This window comes from Aquarana catesbeiana, linkage group LG07 (assembly GCF_042186555.1).
Source record: "Aquarana catesbeiana isolate 2022-GZ linkage group LG07, ASM4218655v1, whole genome shotgun sequence".
NCBI lineage: Eukaryota > Metazoa > Chordata > Amphibia > Anura > Ranidae > Aquarana > Aquarana catesbeiana.
The window spans coordinates 28,486,778-28,507,941 of NC_133330.1; the positions used below are offsets into that span (position 1 = coordinate 28,486,778).

The 21,164-nt window shown below is 43.1% G+C and overlaps 1 protein-coding gene across 3 annotated transcripts in view; it reads left to right on the forward strand.

The window, feature by feature from the left end:
- The window catches only part of LOC141102822 (solute carrier family 26 member 6-like), a 92,068-nt gene extending 71,437 nt beyond the window's left edge, over positions 1 to 20,631 (forward strand). For all 3 annotated transcript variants that reach the window (XM_073591846.1, XM_073591847.1, XM_073591848.1), the window contains 6 exons: positions 682 to 774; positions 3,080 to 3,214; positions 3,927 to 4,118; positions 9,370 to 9,424; positions 14,164 to 14,300; positions 17,983 to 20,631. In XM_073591846.1, coding sequence (XP_073447947.1) covers positions 682 to 774; positions 3,080 to 3,214; positions 3,927 to 4,118; positions 9,370 to 9,424; positions 14,164 to 14,300; positions 17,983 to 18,003 — 633 coding nt within the window. In that variant the 3' untranslated portion in view covers positions 18,004 to 20,631. The remainder of the gene's footprint in view (positions 1 to 681; positions 775 to 3,079; positions 3,215 to 3,926; positions 4,119 to 9,369; positions 9,425 to 14,163; positions 14,301 to 17,982) is intronic.
- The last annotated feature ends 533 nt before the right edge of the window (positions 20,632 to 21,164 follow it).

The window sequence follows — 21,164 nt, forward strand, 5'->3', positions numbered from 1 at the left end:
GTCGGAGCGATCTATGCAGAAGTCGTCGTCCCCCCCCCTGCTTCCCATGCAGCCTTCTGGGACACATCACAGGTCCCAGAAGACTACGGGACCAATCACAAAGCGGAGCGCGACTCGTGCATACCCAGTAGGAAACTGACTGTGAAGCCTCAAGGCTTCACAGCTGGTTTCCCTTTCTTACAATGCCGGCGTCTTCACCCGAAGCAGATTGAAGACTTGGCTCGGGTGAGGACATCGCTGGATCCCTGGACAGGTAAGTGTCCTTATATAAAAAGTCAGCAGCTACAGTATTTTTATCTGTTGACTTTTTCAATTTTTTGGAGGGAGCCTGGAGCTCCTCTTTAATGAATCTATCCGAAATGAAACAACATTTTCTTTCGTTCTGCACATGTCTAGTGTATATATGTGTGTGTGTGTGTGTGTGTGTGTGTATATATATATATATTTATTATTATTCAGGATTTATATAGCGCCAACAGTTTATGTAGCGCTTTACAACTTGAGGGTAGACAGTACAAATACTATACACTTTAATACAGTAGGAATCAGAGGGCCCTGCTCATATATTAGATCTCTCTCTCTCTATCTATCTATCTATCTATCTATATATATATATTTTGTATTTATGTGTGTGCATATTTATAAAATACATTTTACAACATTCTCATTAATACCTTCCAGGTCCAGGAAGTCGAGGGTATTAAGATCTTCAGGTCTTCTTCCACAATTTACTTTGCTAATGCGGATTTATATGCAAATGCCGTTAAAAAGATGGTATGTTTAAAAGAGAAGTATGGACTTTTTTTATTTTTTGCAGAATCACACTTACCTGGGTGGATGCGGCATCGTTCCACAGCCGGCTCTAACACTGACTACCGATCGATCAAACACCGTAGATCGCTCGGTTCAGTCACCACTCTCTGCTCCCCACCCCGCTCACTGGAGTGCTGGACTGTGGAGGGGGCTGGAGTGGCAGCGGCCAGCTCAGGCATGTGGGCGGAACCCCACTTCATTGTCACAATCTTGCCTGAGCCTGGACCAGCTCTGTGATGGCAGCCGGCAGCGGGCTTCAGCCCGCTGTCAGCTGAAACCGGGTCACAGGAGTCTAGAATGAACTGCACTCCTGTTTTCCACAGGAGAAGTGCAGCCAAATGAGCTTTCTCCGCACTTCCCCTTTTTAATGCTGAAATTTTATCTACCTACATTTTTGCCTTCTCTAGTTCCTCTCTCTTCCTTTATCATGGTAATTAAATTTTTTTTTAAACTTTTTTCCATTTTCATTACATACCTTAAAGGATTAGTTCACCTTTACCTAAAAACTTTCTATGGTGGTAAGGGGCACCTGTAGATAAAAACAAATTGTACAGTTTTGATCAAAGCTGGATAATGGTCTTATTATAGGTGTAGGACATTTGCGTACCTCTGAAGCCTGGCTGAAAAGCTCCCAGATATGGCGTCATCCTATCTTGCTTTGTTGATTGGATGATGAGGAATTCCCAGCTGTTATTGCTTACCCCCCCCCCCATCGCCGGAGCATTGCTGAGCCTAGAGCTACTGTTACGGGAGGAGAGAGCTTGTCTGCGAGGGAGTTTAAATAGGCTGGAAGCATCCTGGCAACATCCTTGCAACAACGCAGGGCAGGAAGATGCCCTCTCTGGGAGTTTTTCAGCCAGGCTTCAGGAGATATGTAAAGGGCCTACACACATAGCAAGATAGCATTATTCAACGTTGGTCAAAACTGCACCGTTATATTTTTTTATTTTTTTTTATCTACATGCACCACTTATGCACCACTTTATCTACATAGCCCCACGTTGGGCACCAAAATGTTTTGGATTCAGAACAAAAGTTCCGATATTATTATATCTACCCGGTACCTATGAATTTCCATAGGCGACGCTTTAAAAATGTTTTACGGTTACCAGGTTTGAGTTACAGAGGAGGTCTAGGGCTAGAATTATTGCTCTCGCTCTGACGATCGCAGCGATACCTCACATGTGTGATTTGAACACCGTTTACATATGCGGGCGCGACTTCCGTATGCGTTTTCTTCGCTGCGCGAGCTCGCGGGTACAGGGGCACTTTAAAAAAAATTTATTTATTTATTTTTTTACTTTATAAATTGTGTTTTTAAAAAAAATTTTTTTTTTTTACTTTTATTGCTGTCACAAGGGATGTAAACATCCCTTGTGACAGTAATAGGTGGTGACAGGTACTCTTTATGGAGGGATCGGGGGTCTAAAAGACCCCCGATCCCTCCTCTGCACTTCAAAGTATTCAGATCGCCGAAAACGGCGATTCTGAATACTGTGTACTTTTTAAAATTCGGCGCCATTGGCAGCCGAGTAAACGGGAAGTGACGTCATGACGTCGTTTCCGCATGTACAATGAGAAGGCTGGAACGAAGCCGCCCACAGCTTCGTTCCAGCCCGCCCCCAACCGCCGAAGGCACACGATTAGACACCGGGCCTCCCGATCGCACGGGAGGCCCGGTAACATCGGCGGGAGGGGGGGATGTCCCCTCCCACTCCTCCGGTATAACAACCGAGCGGCTTTTAGCCGCATCGGTTGTTATACTCGGGTAGCCGATCGCCCGCTGTAAACAACGGTACCGGGATGATGCCTGCAGCTGCGGGCATCATCCCGGTATAACCCCGGAAAGCCGAGTACGCATATCTGCGTACGGTCGGCGGGAAGGGGATAAAGCAGGTATTGGATTAGACAGTTCACCATGATCACATCCATTACACCTGCATGGGCAGTTTTTTGGTAAAGGTGAACTAACCCTTTAATTTAGACTCAGTGATATCATCACTGGGTCTCTATGCTTCTCTCTTTCTCCATTTATGGTGCTCTGATCTCATGGCGCATACCTATCCAACTCAACCAGTTCAAAACAATTGGATTATTTTTATCATGCCAAAAGTTCAAACTCCAGTAGGGTACCATAGATGGCCAGTTTTCCAGCTCTATCCAGAGTGCACATTTCCAAAGGATTGACCTGACTTTCTCTGAATTTGTTATTTTTGGTGTGATGTATTTTCTCTCTGCTTCATTATAACTATATCTTTATTTGCAGAGTGGAATTGAAGTGGATAAACTTATTGAATTGAAGAAAAAAGCCAATAAAAAGGAAGCTCAGCTAAAGAAAAAGGCTGAAACACAGGCTAAGAAGGAACTGAAACAAAGGAAAGGAAAGATGGCGCTGGACAAAGTAAGCTGGTCCAATACTGCGAGTGAGGGGGCGATGGAAGGCTTAACCTAAAATCAAGAATTTAATATATTGCAGCTTATCGATTATTAGATATGGTGGCTGCTTTAGTTTTTTTTTCTTAGGCTTTTCTCCTTTATTTTTCCCTGGTGATAGTAGATAAAGTGGTTGTAAACCCAGGCCTCAGGTTATTCACAGAGATAAAACAAATCCTCCTACATAAGTTGTATCTGTTTATCTGAATATTTAAAGTGTGGAATTTTATACAGCTTGTCTGGGCTTTCAGAAAGCAGGGGGCAGGGAGCTGACGTTCCACCCAGTGAGGGGAACTCTGAGAGCTGTTCGGAGGGAAGGGACCCCCCCCCCCTTTCACACAGGAACAGAGCTGAGGCTGTCAATCACAGGCTGCGTTTTGGAGGTCCCTTTCTTTTCTCTTGGTGTCAGGAAAACTTGTCAGAGGTGACTCATGCTGATGGCAGAATAATGAAACAGCAGACAGAAATGACACTTAGTGCTCTGGATTGAGACAGGTACACGCTATAGAGGGATATGCTTTGTTCATATTTCATGTCTGAGGTTTACAACCACTATTATATGCCAAATGAAAGAAATCTAAATTTCATAACAGTGATATTTTGGTGAACTGAATGTTCCAATAAAAAATGATGACTCATGCAGGTTAGTGAATTGACTCCGTAACTTTCATATTTTCTAGGCGAATGAACTGGATTCGATTGCCGTTCACAGTTCGGGAACCAAAGATCCAGAGTTCCGACAAGACTATGGAATCTTAGAAGAGAGCACCGTAAACTGCCTGGAACACAAAAAATCCCCCATCCACTCCCTCATTCTGGATCTGAGCACCGTCAGTTTTGTAGACACCGTCAGCATTAAGATGCTGAAAAACGTAAGTGGGGAAACGTGCCGTAATTGTGCTCCACGTGCCGTAGTTGTGCCGCAGATCCAAATCCGGAACACAACCGCTTGTATATGGCAGAGATTTTAGTGCATGATTTTATCAACAGTGACTTTCTTTTATGTTGTATTTTGTATTATTAAGTTTAAGGCGTAGGATTGCCAATAGGACTTTTTGACAATAGTGACTTTATGTTTTAATTTAAGGATTTATGTTTAAAGTGAATCTATGGTAGATTATGGACCAACCTTTCTCATCTTTTTGACCTGAAGGAATATTTGAAATAACTTTCAGTTCTGCCAGGAACACTTCCTTATTATTTAATCTTATACATTTGTGCAGTGGTCTCCAAACTGCGGCCCATGGGCTGAATGTGGCCCTTTTCTTGCCCTTATCCGGCCCTTGAGGCACTATTTCATTCACTGACACCAACTTGGCCACCATTCCTCCCACTGATGCCAAAGATTGGCCACCATTCCTCCCACTGATGCCAACGATTGGCCACCATTCCTCCCACTGATGCCAACGATTGGCCACCATTCCTCCCACTGATGCCAACGATTGGCCACCATTCCTCCCACTGATGCCAATGATTGGCCACCATTCCTCCCACTGATGCCAACGATTGGCCACCATTCCTCCCACTGATGCCAACGATTGGCCACCATTCTTCCCACTGATGCCAACGATTGGCCACCATTCCTCCCACTGATGTCGATTGGCCACCATTCCTCCCACTGATGCCACCGATTGGCCACCATTCCTCCCACTGATGCCGCCGATTGGCCACCATTCCTCCCACTGATGCCGCCGATTGGCCACCATTCCTCCCACTGATGCCGCCGATTGGCCACCATCCCTCCCACTGATGCCGCCGATTGGCCACCATTCCTCCCACTGATGCCGCCGATTGGCCACCATTCCTCCCACTGATGCCGCCGATTGGCCACCATTCCTCCCACTGATGCCGCCGATTGGCCACCATTCCTCCCACTGATGCCGCCGATTGGCCACCATTCCTCCCACTGATGTCGCCGAATGGCCACCATTCCTCCCACTGATGCCGCCGATTGGCCACCATTCCTCCCACTGATGCCGCCGATTGGCCACCATTCCTCCCACTGATGCCGCCGATTGGCCACCATTCCTCCCACTGATGCCGCCGATTGGCCACCATTCCTCCCACTGATGCCGCCGATTGGCCACCATTCCTCCCACTGATGCCGCCGATTGGCCACCATTCCTCCCACTGATGCCGCCGATTGGCCACCATTCCTCCCACTGATGCCAGGGAGATTTCTAATCCTACTGGCCACAGACTGCCCCCTCTAAAGCCTGAAGGACTATTAACTGGCCATTTTGTTTAGAAAGTTTTGAGACCCCTGCAATAGTGGAACAGTCAGTTGAGACATAGGAATAAATAAAAATATAATTCATGTTACGTACTTAGTGTATTTTGACACCTAGAGGCTGTTCTATATGGCAAAATAATTATTATTGTTGTTATTATTATTAATAATAACAATAATTGCGAGAAAAAAGACAGTAAAAGTTGTAGTATTCCCTCACATTGGTGATCAGTAGGTAAATGGCCCATTACAGTGAGGGTCACCTGCAAAAGTACCTCCTTACATTGGTGGTCAGTGGAGAAGGGTACGCTTAGATTGCTGTTTAGTGGAAGAAAGGACCCATCACACTGGTACGCAGTGGGAAAAAAAAATGTATGCCTCTCACATTTGTGGTCATTAACCACTTGCCGACCGGGCCATAGTCGAAAGACGTCTACAGCGCGGTCGGCTAGTTCTGGGTGGACGTCCCTGGGACGTCCTCCCAGAATACTGCTCTCGCGCGCCCCCTGGGGCGCGCACCCGAGAACTTCCGTGACCGCCGGGTCCAGAGGACCCGGCGCATCACGGATCACGGTAAACGGCCGCTAATCGCGGCCGTTTACCATGTGATCGCTCCGTCAAATGACGGAGCGATCACATGTCAACAGACCGGCGTCATGTCATGACGCCGGTTCCTCCCTCCCCTCTCTGTACCGATCGGTACAATGTGAGGGGAGAGGGGGAGGGATCGGATGGCAGCACCGCTGTGGGCTGTATGTGTAGTGCTCACAGCGGTGCTCAGTGACAATTGCAGTCACATCCATCCATCCCTCCATGCTCAGCCATCCCCGCAATACTCTGCGTAATACCCCGCAATACTCTGCGTAATACCCCGCAATACTCTGCATAAATACCCCGCAATACTCTGCATAAATACCCCGCAATACTCTGCATTATACCCCGCAATACTCTGCATTATACCCCGCAATACTCTGCATTATACCCCGCAATACTCTGCATTATACCCCGCAATACTCTGCATTATACCCCGCAATACTCTGCATAAATACCCCGCAATACTCTGCATTATACCCCGCAATACTCTGCATTATACCCCGCAATACTCTGCATTATACCCCGCAATACTCTGCATTATACCCCGCAATACTCTGCATAAATACCCCGCAATACTCTGCATTATACCCCGCAATACTCTGCATTATACCCCGCAATACTCTGCATTATACCCCGCAATACTCTGCATAAATACCCCGCAATACTCTGCATAAATACCCCGCAATACTCTGCATTATACCCCGCAATACTCTGCATTATACCCCGCAATACTCTGCATAAATACCCCGCAATACTCTGCATAAATACCCCGCAATACTCTGCATTATACCCCGCAATACTCTGCATTATACCCCGCAATACTCTGCAATATACCCCGCAATATACCCTGCACTACTCCGCAATACTCTGCAATACCCCGCAATTTTTAACCAGTTCCCGCCCACAGTCATATGACGTCCTTGACTTTGAGCGGGGATATCTGAATGATGGGTGCAGCTACAGGCATCATTCAGATATCAGCTTTTTCAGCCGGCGATTCCCTACACCATAAGAATGATCATAGTGGCTGTTACACTGCTTGATCGTTCTTACGGGAGGCGAGAGGGGACGCCCCCCCCTTCCCGCCACCCTCCGGTGCTTCTACCGACTCACCGCTACGATCGAAGCCAAGATCGTTTTTTTTTTTTTTTTAATTTCAGGCTTCCCAGCCTAGAGGTGAGATGTGGGGTCTTATTGACCCCATATGTCACTGTAAAGAGGACCTGTCATGCCATATTCCTATTACAAGGATGTTTACATTCCTTGTAATAGAAATAAAAGTGATCAAAAATTTTTTTGGGGGGGAAAAAGTGTCAAACTAAAATAAATAAAGTAAAATAAACAATAAAAAAAAAAAAAAAAAATGTTTAAAGCGCCCACATTCGTGTGCTCACATGCAGAAGCGAACACATACGTAAGTCCCGCCCACATATGAAAACGGTGATCAAACCACACATGTGAGGTATCACTGCGAACGTTAGAGCGAGAGCAATAATTTTGGCCCTAGACCTCCTCTGTAACTCAAAACATGTAACCAGTAAAAAATTTTAAAGCGTCACCTATGGAGATTTTTAAGTAGCGACGTTTGGCACCATTCCACAAGAGTGTGCAATTTTGAAGGGTGACATGTTAGGTATCTATTTACTCGGCGTAACTTCATCTTTCACATTATGCAAAAACATTGGGCTAACTTTACTGTTTTATTTTTTTTTAAAGCACAAAACTGTTTTTTTTCCAAAAAAAAGCGTTCGAAAAATTGCTGCGCAAATACGGTGCGAGATAAAAAGTTGCAACAACTGCCATTGTATTCTCTAGGGTCTTTGCTAAAAAAAATATATATAATGTTTTGGGGTTCTATGTAATTTTCTAGCAAATAAATTATTATTTTTACATGTAGGAGAGAAATATAAGAATTGGCCTGGGTGCTCCAGAACGCCTGGAGGTGCTCCGTGCATGTTGGGCCTCTGTATGTGGCCACGCTGTGTAAAAGTCTCACACATGTGGTATCGCCATACTCGGGAGTAATAGCAGAATGTGTTTTGGGGTGTAATTTGTGGTATGCATATGCTGTGTGTGAGAAATAACCTGCTAATATGACAATTTTGTGAAAAAAAAAAAAGAAAAAAAAAAATCTTGATTTTGCAAAGAATTGTGGGAAAAGATGACAATTTCAAAAAAACTCACCATGCATCTTTCTAAATACCTTGGAATGTCTTCTTTCCAAATAGGGGTCATTTGGGGGGTATTTGTACTTTTCTGGCATGTTAGGGTCTCAAGAAATTAGATAGGCCGTCAGTACTTCAGGTGTGATCAATTTTCAGATATTGGCACCATAGCATTTGGACTCTCTAACATTCACAAAGACCAAATAATATACACCAAGTTGTACTTATTTTTACCAAAGATATGTAGCAGTATAAATTTTGGCCAAAATTTACAAAGAAAAATTACTAATTTGCTAAATTTTATAACAGACACAAAGAAAAATTCATTTTTTTACCAAATTTTCAGTCTTTTTTCTTTTATAGCGCAAAAAATAAAAAACCCAACGGTGATTAAATACCACCAAAAGAAAGCTCTATTTGTGTGAAAAAAAGGACAAAAATTTCATATGGGTACAGTATTGTATGACTGAGTAATTGTCATTCAAAGTGTGAGAGCACCGAAAGCTGAAAATTGGTCTGGTTAGGAAGGGGGTTTAAGTGCCCAGTGGTCAAGTGGTTAAGAAGAATGTCCTTTACAGTGGGGAGAATGCAGCACCCCTTACAGATAGTTAAAAAATAATACTTGCGCCAATGGTTTCATATTTGAGAGGCAGAAATTGCTAGTTTCTTAAGGAACCCCTCGCAACGTCTAGAGGAACCCTAGAGGTTCACCAAAACATGGTTGAGAAAGACTGCTATGGGCACTCAAGTATATACTGTACATATTCTTAACAAGTAGTACATGTGCTTTATAACAAACCCTCTGTAGCTACAGACACTCTGGAGCAATTCATCCTCAAAATTCACAGCAAAACTTTAGACAGGCTCAGAGCTTCAGCTGTGAACATTTGAGGATACCTTGGTCCCTAGGGTTTTGGTATAGTGGAAGAGCTGTGGGCTAGGTTGGGGTTTTTGAGGATAGATACGTATTGCAAAGGAGCTCACATTACTCTGTGGGTTGAGATGAGCTTTAAATGTCAGCTTGCATGTATTTCACTTAATTTTTATGAAGGATACAATACTCTTAAGGCAAGAAAACCTAACAAGTGCTTGGAATATTGGTCTAATGGCTCTGTCCTTCTGTTTTTGTTTTAGCTATTTCGTGATTTCCATGAAATCGATGTGAATGTTTACCTCGCTGGGTGTCATGGTAAGTAAAAGCAGGTCAAAAAGAGAAAAGATATATTTTAAAAATGTGTTACTGTAATGTAAAAATGCTTTTTATTTCAATCTTATTTTAGGATGTTCATAGTAGATGGTGCTTCAGGGTTCCCAGGGCAGATGTGTTAAAAGAAGCGCCAAACTACAACATAAGAGTCAAAGATAATTGAATTGCTCATAATTTGATCTTTTGAAATGCCAACACGTTTCAGGGAGACCAAACACTCACGCTTCATCAGGGCTACAAAATAAATATAAAACATAGCGATGAAAGCTTGTATCCAAAAATATATGGCAATTGGAAAAGAAAATGCCGCTCCAGGTGAGTGATGGAACCAGGTAAGCTGGGGAATGGACTCCTCCCAGGGAGGTGCTTGCCTCGGCTCGCCGGCCTTGCAATTTGGATAAAAAAGAATGGATGGCTGCACACCGAGGTAGTGATGAATCTCTTTATTGTAAAATCCGTGACATGAATAAAACCACAGGACAGGCAAACAGGTACAGGTAGACACGTTTCACACAGTGACGCTGCGCTTATTCATGTGCACTGACAAAAAATGTGTTCGTTTTTCATTTCGTTCGGTTTTTTTTTTTTTTGCTTTTTCGATTTTCGGATTTCCGAATTTTCCAATTTCCGAATTTTCGGAATTCAAATTTTCAGAAATCAGAAAATTAGAAAATCTGAAAAAAAGAAAGAAAATCAGTAAAATTAGAAATAATAACTAACTAATAATAACTGTTCAATTATAGGTGTTGGAATTTCCTTTCAAATTTGGCTGTTTGTGAATGTAAGGAATACAAATTATCCGAAATAACGAATGACGCATCTAAACAAATGGAATGGAACAAATGAATAATAATAAAAAGGTTTTATTATTATTTTTGTTATTATTAGATCGTTACGTTCCATTCTTTTAGATACGGCATTCGTTATTTCAGATAATTCGTAACTTTGGATAAATTTGTATTCATTATGTTCACTACCAGCCAAATTTGAAAGGAAATTCCAATACCTATAATTTAATAGTTATTATTAGTTTGTTATTATTTCGAATTTTCATTCTTCAGATTTTCAAATTTCCAAATTTTAGAATTTTCACATTTCTGAAATTCCGAATTTCCTAAAATTTCAAAATTCTGAACTTCCGAAATTTTGAATTTCCGAAATTTTCCTAATTCCGAACTTTCGAAATTCCGAAATTACAAATTCGGAACTAAACGAATTGCACATGTCTATTATTCATTAATGAATAAGCGCCACTGTGTGAAACGTGTCTACCTGTACCTGTTTGCCTGTCCTGTGAGATTCATCACTACCTCGGTGTGCAGCCACTTATTCTTTTTTATCCAAAAATACATACATATAAAAATAAATACCATTTAAAGTATATTATTTGAGACTAGTAGCCCTGATGAAGGGGGGAGTGTTGACCCCTGAAGAGCATTGGATGTTTTAAATGATGGAGTTATATCTTGTGGCTTGATGCTCCCTGCTATACTTTTATGGTCTGAGTCACTTCCGGATACTCGTTGAGTGAAGCCTTGCTGTATGTGAGCCATTGTTCAAAGCCTGTAGACATGTTTAAAAGTTTCCTTCTGCTTGATTTTATATGAATAAGGTTTGAACTGTCAGTGCCTCTTTATTATATTTTACTGGAGTTCTCCCATTAATGTGTCAGAGGTACTTAAAGTGGAGTTCCACTCCTAAAATGTTTTCATTATTCAGCTACATTAAAAAAATTAATAACATTTGGAAAAAAAAAATTCTTTTTTTTACTCACCTTTTCATGACTGTTGCTAGGGGGTCCCTCGTAATCTGCCTCTTCCTCTCCCTGGCGCCTGACGTCATTTTCCTCGGCTCCTGTGCTCGCTAGTGCTCCTGGGAGATGCTTGTCATCATTTCCCAGGAGTCAGTGGGCAGCGGCAAGGGCTTCATTGCCATCACAACGGGGGCGGGCACTTCCTACAACGCCGCCCCTTGTGATGGCAACGTCAGAAGTGTACGGGGCTGCACCGTACATACGGCGCATGCGCGAGAACGGGCGGTGCATGCTGGTCGCTCAGCTGACCAGAGCCCAGAAGATAGTGCTTGTGGGCTTCACATGCCCACAAGCACTATGGAAACTTCCAGTAAACAGGAATATAAGATATATTCCTATATCAAATCGGCAATCAAGCGCAGATTAATCTCACAAACATGAGTGCGCTAAATAAACCTAAAAAAAAAAAAAATTGTTTAAGCAGTGGGAACTCCGCTTTAAAGTGGTTGTAAACTCTTACACTCTTACATATACCCAGTGAAGTGACGGATGAAACAAATTCTCCTACATAAGTTGTACCTATTTATCTGCAGCCATCCGTCCTTTACATCCATTTAAAATGGCGAATTTACACAATCTCTCAGCTTTGAAAAGCAGGAGGCGGGGAGCTAAAGTTGCACTCTGTAGAGCTTAGTGAAAGCTGATTGGAAGAAAAGGAACCCCTCCCCTTTTCGCACAGCAACAGAACTGAGGCTGTCAATCACAAAGTGTGTGTTGGAGTTCCCTCCCCTGTCACCTTCTTTCTCATGGTGTCAGGAAAACTTGTCAGAAGTGATTCATGCAGATAGCAGAGGAAGGAGGCAGCAAACAGAAATCGCACTTAGTGCTCTAGATTGAGACAAGTACACACTATAGAGCATGGGTGCTCAACCTGTGTCTCCCAAACTGTGGTGGAACTACAAGTCCCATGAGGCATTGCAAGCCACTGAGAGTTACAAGCATTACAGGACTTTGTAGTTCTACAACAACTGGAGGGGCCACAGGTTGAGCATCCATGCTATAGAGCAGGGGGTCTCCAAGCTATGGCCCTCCAACTGTTCAGGAGCTACAATTCAATCATATCTAGTCATGTCCATGAATGTCAGAGTTTCTTTCTCGAACATCACGGGACACAGAGCCACAGTAATTACTGATGGGTTATATAGGTATCACTGGTGATTGGACACTGGCACACCCTATCAGGAAGTTCAACCCCCTATATAATCCCTTCCCCTTGCAGGGATACCTCAGTTTTTACGCCAGTGTCAGAATTAGCAGCCCTTTCCTGTAAGGAGCCTTATTTGATTATACACAAGGATAGAGTGGTACTACGCCCTCATCCTAGTTTTTTACCGAAGGTGGTTTCTGATTTTCATTTAAACCAAGACATTGTTCTACCTTCCTTTTTTCCAGATCCCTGTTCTCCGGAAGAGAGATCTCTACATTCGTTGGATGTAGTAAGAGCAGTTAAGGCCTATCTAGGGGCAAATACTCAGATCCGCAAGACGGATGTTTTGTTTGTGCTGCCAGAGGGTCCCAATAGAGGACAGGCAGCGTCAAAAGCTACCATTTCTAAATGGATTCGACAGTTGATCATTCAAGCTTACGGTTTGAAACAGAAGATTCCTCCGTTTCAGATCAGGGCACATTCCACAAGGGCTATTGGTGCTTCTTGGGCAGTGCATCACCGGGCCTCTATGGCTCAAATCTGCAAGGCCGCAACCTGGTCTTCAGTTCATACATTCACCAGATTCTATCAGGTGGATGTGAGAAGGCATGAGGATATCGCCTTTGGGCGTAGTGTGCTGCAGGCAGCGGTACAGGGTCCTCAGGTCTGATTGCACCCTACTTGGTCGTGGTTCCCCCCCCCTCAGGTAGCATTGCTCTGGGACATCCCATCAGTAATTACTGTGGCTCTGTGTCCCGTGATGTTCGAGGAAAGAAAATAGGATTTTTTAAAACAGCTTACCTGTAAAATCCTTTTCTTTCGAAGGACATCACGGGACACAGAGGTCCCGCCCCTCTTCTAATACACTATATTGCTTGGCTACAAAACTGAGGTATCCCTGCAAGGGGGAGGGATTATATAGGGGGTTGAACTTCCTGATAGGGTGTGCCAGTGTCCAATCACCAGTGATACCTATATAACCCATCAGTAATTACTGTGGCTCTGTGTCCCGTGATGTCCTTCAAAAGAAAAGGATTTTACAGGTAAGCTGTTTTAAAAAATCCTATTTTTACAATGCCTTATGGGACATGTAGTTCCGCAACAGCCGTAGTTTGGAGATCCCTGCAGAGAGATATGCTTTGTTCATATTTCATATCTGAGGTTTACAACCACTGAAAAAAAAAATTGCTGCCAGTTTAGGGTTTAGTTTGACAATAGTTCAAGGCAGAGTACTCCAAAGAAATGCATTGCTTTTCCTTATGTGGCCTGGTGTGTGCATCTTCCTTTGGCAGGTGGTGGGCAGGGATGGGGAGGCACCAATGTACCAATAAGGTTCATACCTTTTTTATGTTTCATGCATTACCATTGACTTCTATGGCCCTCCAAAATACATGAACGTGGGAAAAAAAACGGACCTGAACTTTTTTCAAAAGCGTGCGGCAGAGCACAGATGTGAACAGGCTTTATCTATAACATTGCTGTTCATGAGTTTCTATGGGGCCTGTTCACTCCTGTGCGCTTCTCTTACGTGCATCTTGAAAAAATACAGGTTCTTTTTTTTTTTTTTGGTGCAACAATGCACATTTTTTTGGCCCTGTAGACTTCAATGGGCGCTCATGAAAATGCATGCACACCATGTGAAACTAGAATAAATCCACACATTTCCATTTCTTTTGGGATGACAAGTTTCGGAGGTTTTTAGCTCTTTCTGCTCTTTTGGACAACAAGCATGTAACCTGATGATATTTGTGATTGTGACAGAGAACATTCTGGAACAGCTAGAGGTGGGAAGCTTTTTCAGCAAGACGATCACCAAGTCTCAGTTGTTCCCCTCTGTCCATGATGCCGTTGCTTACATCACACAGACATCTGGACCGCAAGAAGCAAAAGACAAGCATGTGAGTTGAAACAATAATTCATAGCCTGTGCAGAGAGCAGAGCCATGGGAGGGGCCCAGCAGACTCCACCCACTACAGGATGCCTCCAGAAGTTACAGGAGGGGGCGGAGACTAGACCAGTCACGCTGCACAAGGAGAGAGAGCAGCAGTGAGCGGTCTTTATTACAGGAAGTCTCACACTGAATTACTGCACAGATCTGGAATAAACACACAAATCTCACCAAGATTCAGGAAGAATTCACATGAATGGAGTTAGACAATATTTACTTATCCCTAGAGCTTTTTTTTTTTTTTTTTATAATCTCAATTTTTATTAAATTTTTTTTTAACAAATAAACAGTTCAAATATACATTGATGGTATAGCCACACCATCAAGAAAACATCATACAGTCTCTTCATACAAACTATCATAAAAACATCAAACAAATGAAGAGAAAAAAAAAAAAAGAGCTTTAAAGGAAAATGGTTTGCTTTTTTTTCAGTACCATCCAGATTCATTGTTTCAGTTTCATAGTCGATAATTGGAATCCAGCTGGTTGCATAAAACTAAATAATGCTCCGACATGACTAAAGTGGTTCTGAAGGCTGAAGGTTTTTTTTTTTTACCTTCATCCATTCTGTGCATGAAGGTAAAAACTCCTTCAGTATGCAGCTCCCCCCTCAGCCCTCCACATTCCAGACCCAAGAACACAGTGCAGGGATGGTGGGAACCCCTCATAATGGGCACAGCAGAACGCCAGGCCTCACAACGCTACACAGGGATGGTGGGAACCCCTCATAATGGTGTGCAGACCCAGGGACTCAATGCAGGGATGGAGGGAACCCCCTCCATTTGGGCACAGCAGGTGTAAAGACCCAGGAACCCAGCACAGAGTTGGTGGGAACAGCAGGACAACAGACCTGGGAACCCCTCATAATGGGAACAGCAGGTGTGCAGACCCGGGAAGTGAATGCAGTGATGGTGGGATCCCCTCCATTTTGGCACAGCAGGTGTAGAGTCTTGGAAAATCAACATAGAGATGGTGGGAGCCCTTCATAATGGGCCCAGCAAGGTGTACAGACTGGGAAATCGATGCAGGGATGATGGGAACCCCTCAAAGTGGGCATAATGGATGTGCAATGTTGGCAAGTCCATTCTGGCATAGTGGGAACCCTCATAATGCACACAGCAGGTATGTAGAACCAAGAACTCAGCGCAGAGATCTCATCAATGGGGACCCAAGAGATAGAACAAATCAGGTGGTTCAGCTAAACACCGAAATATCAGTTTTAGATTAAAGAGACCCTCTACCGCAACGAATTGCTTAAAGTGGAGTTCCACCCAAAAGTGGAACTTGCACTCATCGGATTCCTCCCCCCCTCCGGTGTCACAGTTGGCACCTTTCAGGGGGGAGGGGGGTGGGGGGTGCAGATACCTGTATATTACAGGTATCTGTACCCACTTCCGGCATAGATAGCTGCAGAATTTGCGGTTGTTTACGCCACTTCCTGTTCCCCCCCCCGCTGTCTGCTGGGAAACACAGGGGTCCCAGAGACAGCAGGGACCAGCCGTATGCGCAGTAGGGAACCGGGAAGTGAAGCTGCACGGCTTCACTTCCTGATTCCCTTACCAAAGATGGAGGCGGCAGCACCCGAGGACTGAGAGACTGTTCGGCCTCGGGTGCAGACATTGCGGGCGCCCTGGACAGGTAAGAGTCCATGTTTTAAAAGTCAGCAGCTGCAGTATTTGTAGCTGCTGACTTTAAAAAAAAAAAAATTTCGGCGGAGCTTCGCTTTAAACTGATTGTGGACCACATCCCTGATACATAGAGTCAAAACATGAATTCCTCAGATTGGGACTTTAAACCGGGCCACCAACAGTTTGATGGTGTAAAAATATTCAAAATGTATTACACATTGATAATATATAGCAGCATGAACATGGGGGATATACGCAACAAACACAAATCTTGGGAGCAGAAATGGAAACCAGCTGCAAGGAAAAGCTCAGAGCTTTGTCTGACAGACAGAATGTCCAATGCGTTTCGAAAAACAAAATGCAGATCTTCTTCAGGGACAGAGGGCTTGCAGGTTCCAGATCTGTAGCTTATAGCCCAAATATTGATGCTCCACCCATAAAGACGAAGAACATAACTCAAAAATAAAAAGAAAGCCATGTCCGTCAGAGCAGCACACAAGCAACAGAGAACGTAAATGACATCAGCCAGGGGTCCGTATATTGTGGGATGATCTTATTGTATAACTTAGTGGTATAACTCTTATAACTCTATACAGACCATAGCTATAGAGGAGAGGTAGAATAGTACTTTCCCCTTGCAGGTCCAGTTGATAGAGAGTGTGTATCAAAAGTTATGAAACCATCCAGAACATCAAGGGTCAAAGATGGTTGTATCCATCAGCCAAATATCTGGATGTGCCTTATGGATCTTAAAGTTGGAGTCAAAATGACGTGGCTGGTGGTGTCTGGCAAGGTTCATGTTCATGTTGCTATATATTATCAACGTGTAATACATTTTGAATATTTTTATACCATCAAACTGTTTGTGGCCCGGTTTAAAGTCCCAATCTGAGGAATTCATGTTTTGACCATCAGTTTTAGATGGAGGTGACCATTTTAACCACCTCAATACCGGGCACTTTCACCCATTTCCTGCCCAGGCCATTTTTCAGCGCTGCCGCACTTTCAATGACAATTGCGCGGTCATGCAACACTGCACCCTAATGACATTTTTATCATTTTTTCCCCACAAATAGAGCTTTCTTTTGGTGGTATTTGATCACCTCTGCGGTTTTTATTTATTTATTTTTAAACAAATTTTTTTCCTCAGTTTAGGCCGATATGTATTCTTCTACATATTTTTGGTAAAAAAAAATCGCAATAAGTGTATATTGATTGGTTTGCGCAAAAGTTATAGCGTCTACAAAATAGGGGATAGATTTATAGCACTTTTCTTTATTTTTTTTTATTTTTTTTACTAGTCATGGTCGCGATCTGCGATTTTTATTGCGACTGCGATATTGAGGCAGACATATGGGACACTTTTGACACATTTTTTGGGACCATTCACATTTATACAGCGATCCATGCTATAAAAATGCACTGATTACTGCGTAAATGTGACTGGCAGGGAAGAGGTTAACACTAGGGGGTGATCGAGGGGTTAAATGTGTGTCCTAGGGAAGTGATTCTAACTGTGGGGGAAAGGGGACTGACTGGGGGAGGTGACCGATCGGTGTTCCTATGTACAGGGGACACACCATTGGTCTCCTCTCCTCTGACAGGACGTGGATCTGTGTGTTTACACACACAGATCCACTGTCCTGCTCAGTTACTGGCAATCGCCGGGCACGCGCATCGTGTCCCCATTGATGCGGGCGCGCGCGCCGCCTTGTGGCTCGGGAAGGCAATCGCGTCATATGACGTCTGCCCAGAACGAGAGCTGCCTCGTCCCACCGTCATATGACAGTGGGCGGGCAGCTAGTGGTTAATATGATTAAATATCATTATTATTACTATTAAGTAATTCAAAATATAAAGTCAGATACTACAAAAAATATTTGTTTTATATTATCTGGTGAGATTTGAGAAAATCAGGATGTTTCCTGTGGCTTGCAAATGTTCAGCACCAATATGTCTATTACAAAAAAACAAATGTTTACAGATTTTTGTCTTTCCTGCAGATCTTTTCCACTAAGATATGAAAAGAAGAGAGCTCCAAAGAAGGGCAGCACTAGAGAAGTCTGGAAGAACGTCTTATTAAACCATCATAACTTTGTGGATGGTTTATAGCTATCCTGAGGACACTGTGCTGCTTCTACTGCCACCTTGTGGAAGATTTTGCTTCTTCACCAAAAGTATTCTTTATATTTTTGTACAGAATAACTTCAGGAACTGATTATGATTTTGGAAGAAGAACTTTGACTCTTTCAGGGCAGTCATTTTTACAGTGATCTACTGCCGCCAAGATTTTAAATAATTAGTTTCTTTGACTTAGATGGTTTCTTTAAAGCTGCACTAAACTGTATCTGAGCACCACAAACTGAAAACGGTATTTAATTCATTTTTAATACTCAAAGCAAACTCCTCCATCCATATATGTCTCAATGCTTTATTTTGTTGAGAACTCACTTTTTGAAAACCACCCCCTAGCATTTCTGGCCGTGGCCATCTTAAGAAAGGGCAGATGATTCATGTTTGCATGCTCAGAAAGCCCCTCCTCCCCTCCTCCAGATAAAAGAAAAAAAAAATGAAGCCTCCTGAGTATGTGACATCATTTTGGCCAAGGCCAGAAATCTGGAAGCAACTGAAGAAATGTAAAAAAGCACCTGTGGGTCCCGGGCAGGGAAGTACGCCTGAATCCATATGGAGTCCAGGTGCATGAGGCCTTAGCTGATAACTGAAAGTTCCATTAGCCTTTAAAGAGAAATTTGACATCATTAAAAAAAAAAAAAACACTGGGTGAGTCCCCACGTTACATACTTTTTTTTTAACTTTAAAGTTGAACCTCATTACTGAGCTACAGATCTGGAGAAGTAGCATGTTTATTTCATTCAGAACCTTCTAACTTTTTTCGTACCGGTTTTTGCTTTGAGATCTTTTTTTAGACAGATGTAGATTAATAGACAAATGTACTTTAAAGAAGAACTCCAGTGCCTTTTGATTGTGGCTCCACCAGCACCACCATTTTTCCCCAAAGGGCTCTTCCTGACCTTGAGAACCTGGCAGAGCCCTGCGGTGCATCTGCACTCTCAAAGAGCTGTATTCACGCATACACAGGAAAAGAGATTCCCAGAGCTCCTTCACTGTACTGTCCTTACTCACTTGTGTAAGAAAACCCACACATGCACAGATATGCCAAAGGTCCCTGGCATGTGTTAAACTCTCCCCCCACCAAAAACTCTTTGGTTCTCCAGTAAATAAAAAATTGTCATACAGATTTAACTAAATGTTACATGCCATTGCAGGGGGCAATAAAGTTCCAGCAGATGTGCTCTTCATCATGGTGTCTCAGGTAGTGGGCAGGGGGTGTCACTCGAGAGCTCCCTCATTGCACTGTCCTCACCAGCTTGTGCAAGAGAACCCACACATATGCCGAAGGTCCCTGGCCTGTGTTACTCTCCCCCCACCGAATACTCTATGGTTCTCCAGTAAATAAAAAATTGTCATACAGATTTAACTAAATGTTACATGCCATTGCAGGGGGCAATAAAGTTCCAGCAGATGTGCTCTTCATCATGGTGTCTCAGGTAGTGGGCAGGGGGTGTCACTCCAGAGCTCCTTCACTGCAATGTTCTTGCCAGCTTGTGCAAGAAAACCCGCACATATGCCGAAGGTCCCTGGCCTGTGTTACTCTCCCCCCACCAAAAACTCTTTGGTTCTCCAATGAATAAAAAATTGTCAAACAGATTTAACGAAATGTTACATACCATTGCAGGGGACAAAAAGGTTCCAGTAGATGTACTCTTCATCATGGTGTCTCAGGTAGTGGGAAGGGGGTGTCACCCCAGAGCTCATTCACTGCACTGTTCTCACCATCTTGTGCAAGAAAACCCGCACATGTGCACGTATGCCCAAAGTCCCTGGCCTGTGTTACTCTCCCCCCACCAAAAACTCTTTGGCTCTCAATGAATAAAAAATTGTCGTACAGATTTAAAGAGTAACTCCGCTTTTGTTGAGGGAAAAAAAACATTTGCCTCTGGGTGATCAATGTACATTGCAAGGATTTTAACAAACTTTGTTGCAGATACCTACCTTTTGTTATTCTGAAGAACTTTAATGGGAGTGTCTTTATAATTATCAATCAGCTGCTGCACCTGCAGGGTTCTAATGAGGAAAGGGTAAAGGTCTGCATTCCTCTAGACGTGATTTCATCAAAAATCTGACTTGTATCTCAGTGCAGACTTCTGGGGAAAATGTGCCAATCACACAAGCAGGAAATTACATATCTGGGGGCCGTTCTGTATACCATCTGTGTACAGAATGCCTCCAGGTAGCCATATTGTATTGCATCTTAAAATATGTGTCACAATCGTATATGCTATATATATTTTTTTTATTAGCCATTTTATTTCCCCACGAAAGTGGAGTTACCCTTTAACTAAACGCATGCTCTACGTCATTGTCGCCTAGGCAGGAGAAAGGAGGGCGTGCTGCCCTACAGCACCAAAAAAAATAAGAAAGCACTTAAAAAAAAAAAAATTAAAAAAAAAAATCAAAATGTGGTAGAGGGAGGGGGCAGGAGCCAGGTACACCCACATGTGTTTCGAGTTTGTAGGTCTGCTTTAAGTAGTTTAAAATTCAGACTTCTTCATACGTGACAATTTAAGCACAACCATTTGTTTCACTCCATGTCAAGCCTGAGAAGTGTGGAAAAGGAGAATTGGGGAACAACTGTCTGTATTGCCCATTGCAGCTAATAAAAAGTAAAAATAGACCTAAGTGCAGCTGTGAAATAATTTTTTGTGGCCCCTCTGAATTGCCAACAGAAGGGTTCCTCTGTGCACCAGCCACGTTCCAATGTGTGTGTGTTCCAGAGTTACAAAAAATGTTTCTTTTTACAAATGGAAATTATCCATCCAATTTAATAAAGGATAACATATTCTCAAACCCAGACTACTGTTTACTCATTAAAAAAGTGCCTCTGCTCCTTTGATGCCACTTATTCTTGATCTGCATGAAATTGAGTTGTAAGTTTGTGAGAGTCTCTGATACCTTGAGTACAAAATTAGCTGGCTGAAAACTAAACTTTACAGATGCAACATTTTTGAAAAGTTCTTCTTACTTCAAGCCGCCAAACCATTATTCACGTGTTACTGATAGCATAAGAAATATTTTTTGCCAAATAAGAATACAATGAGTTCAA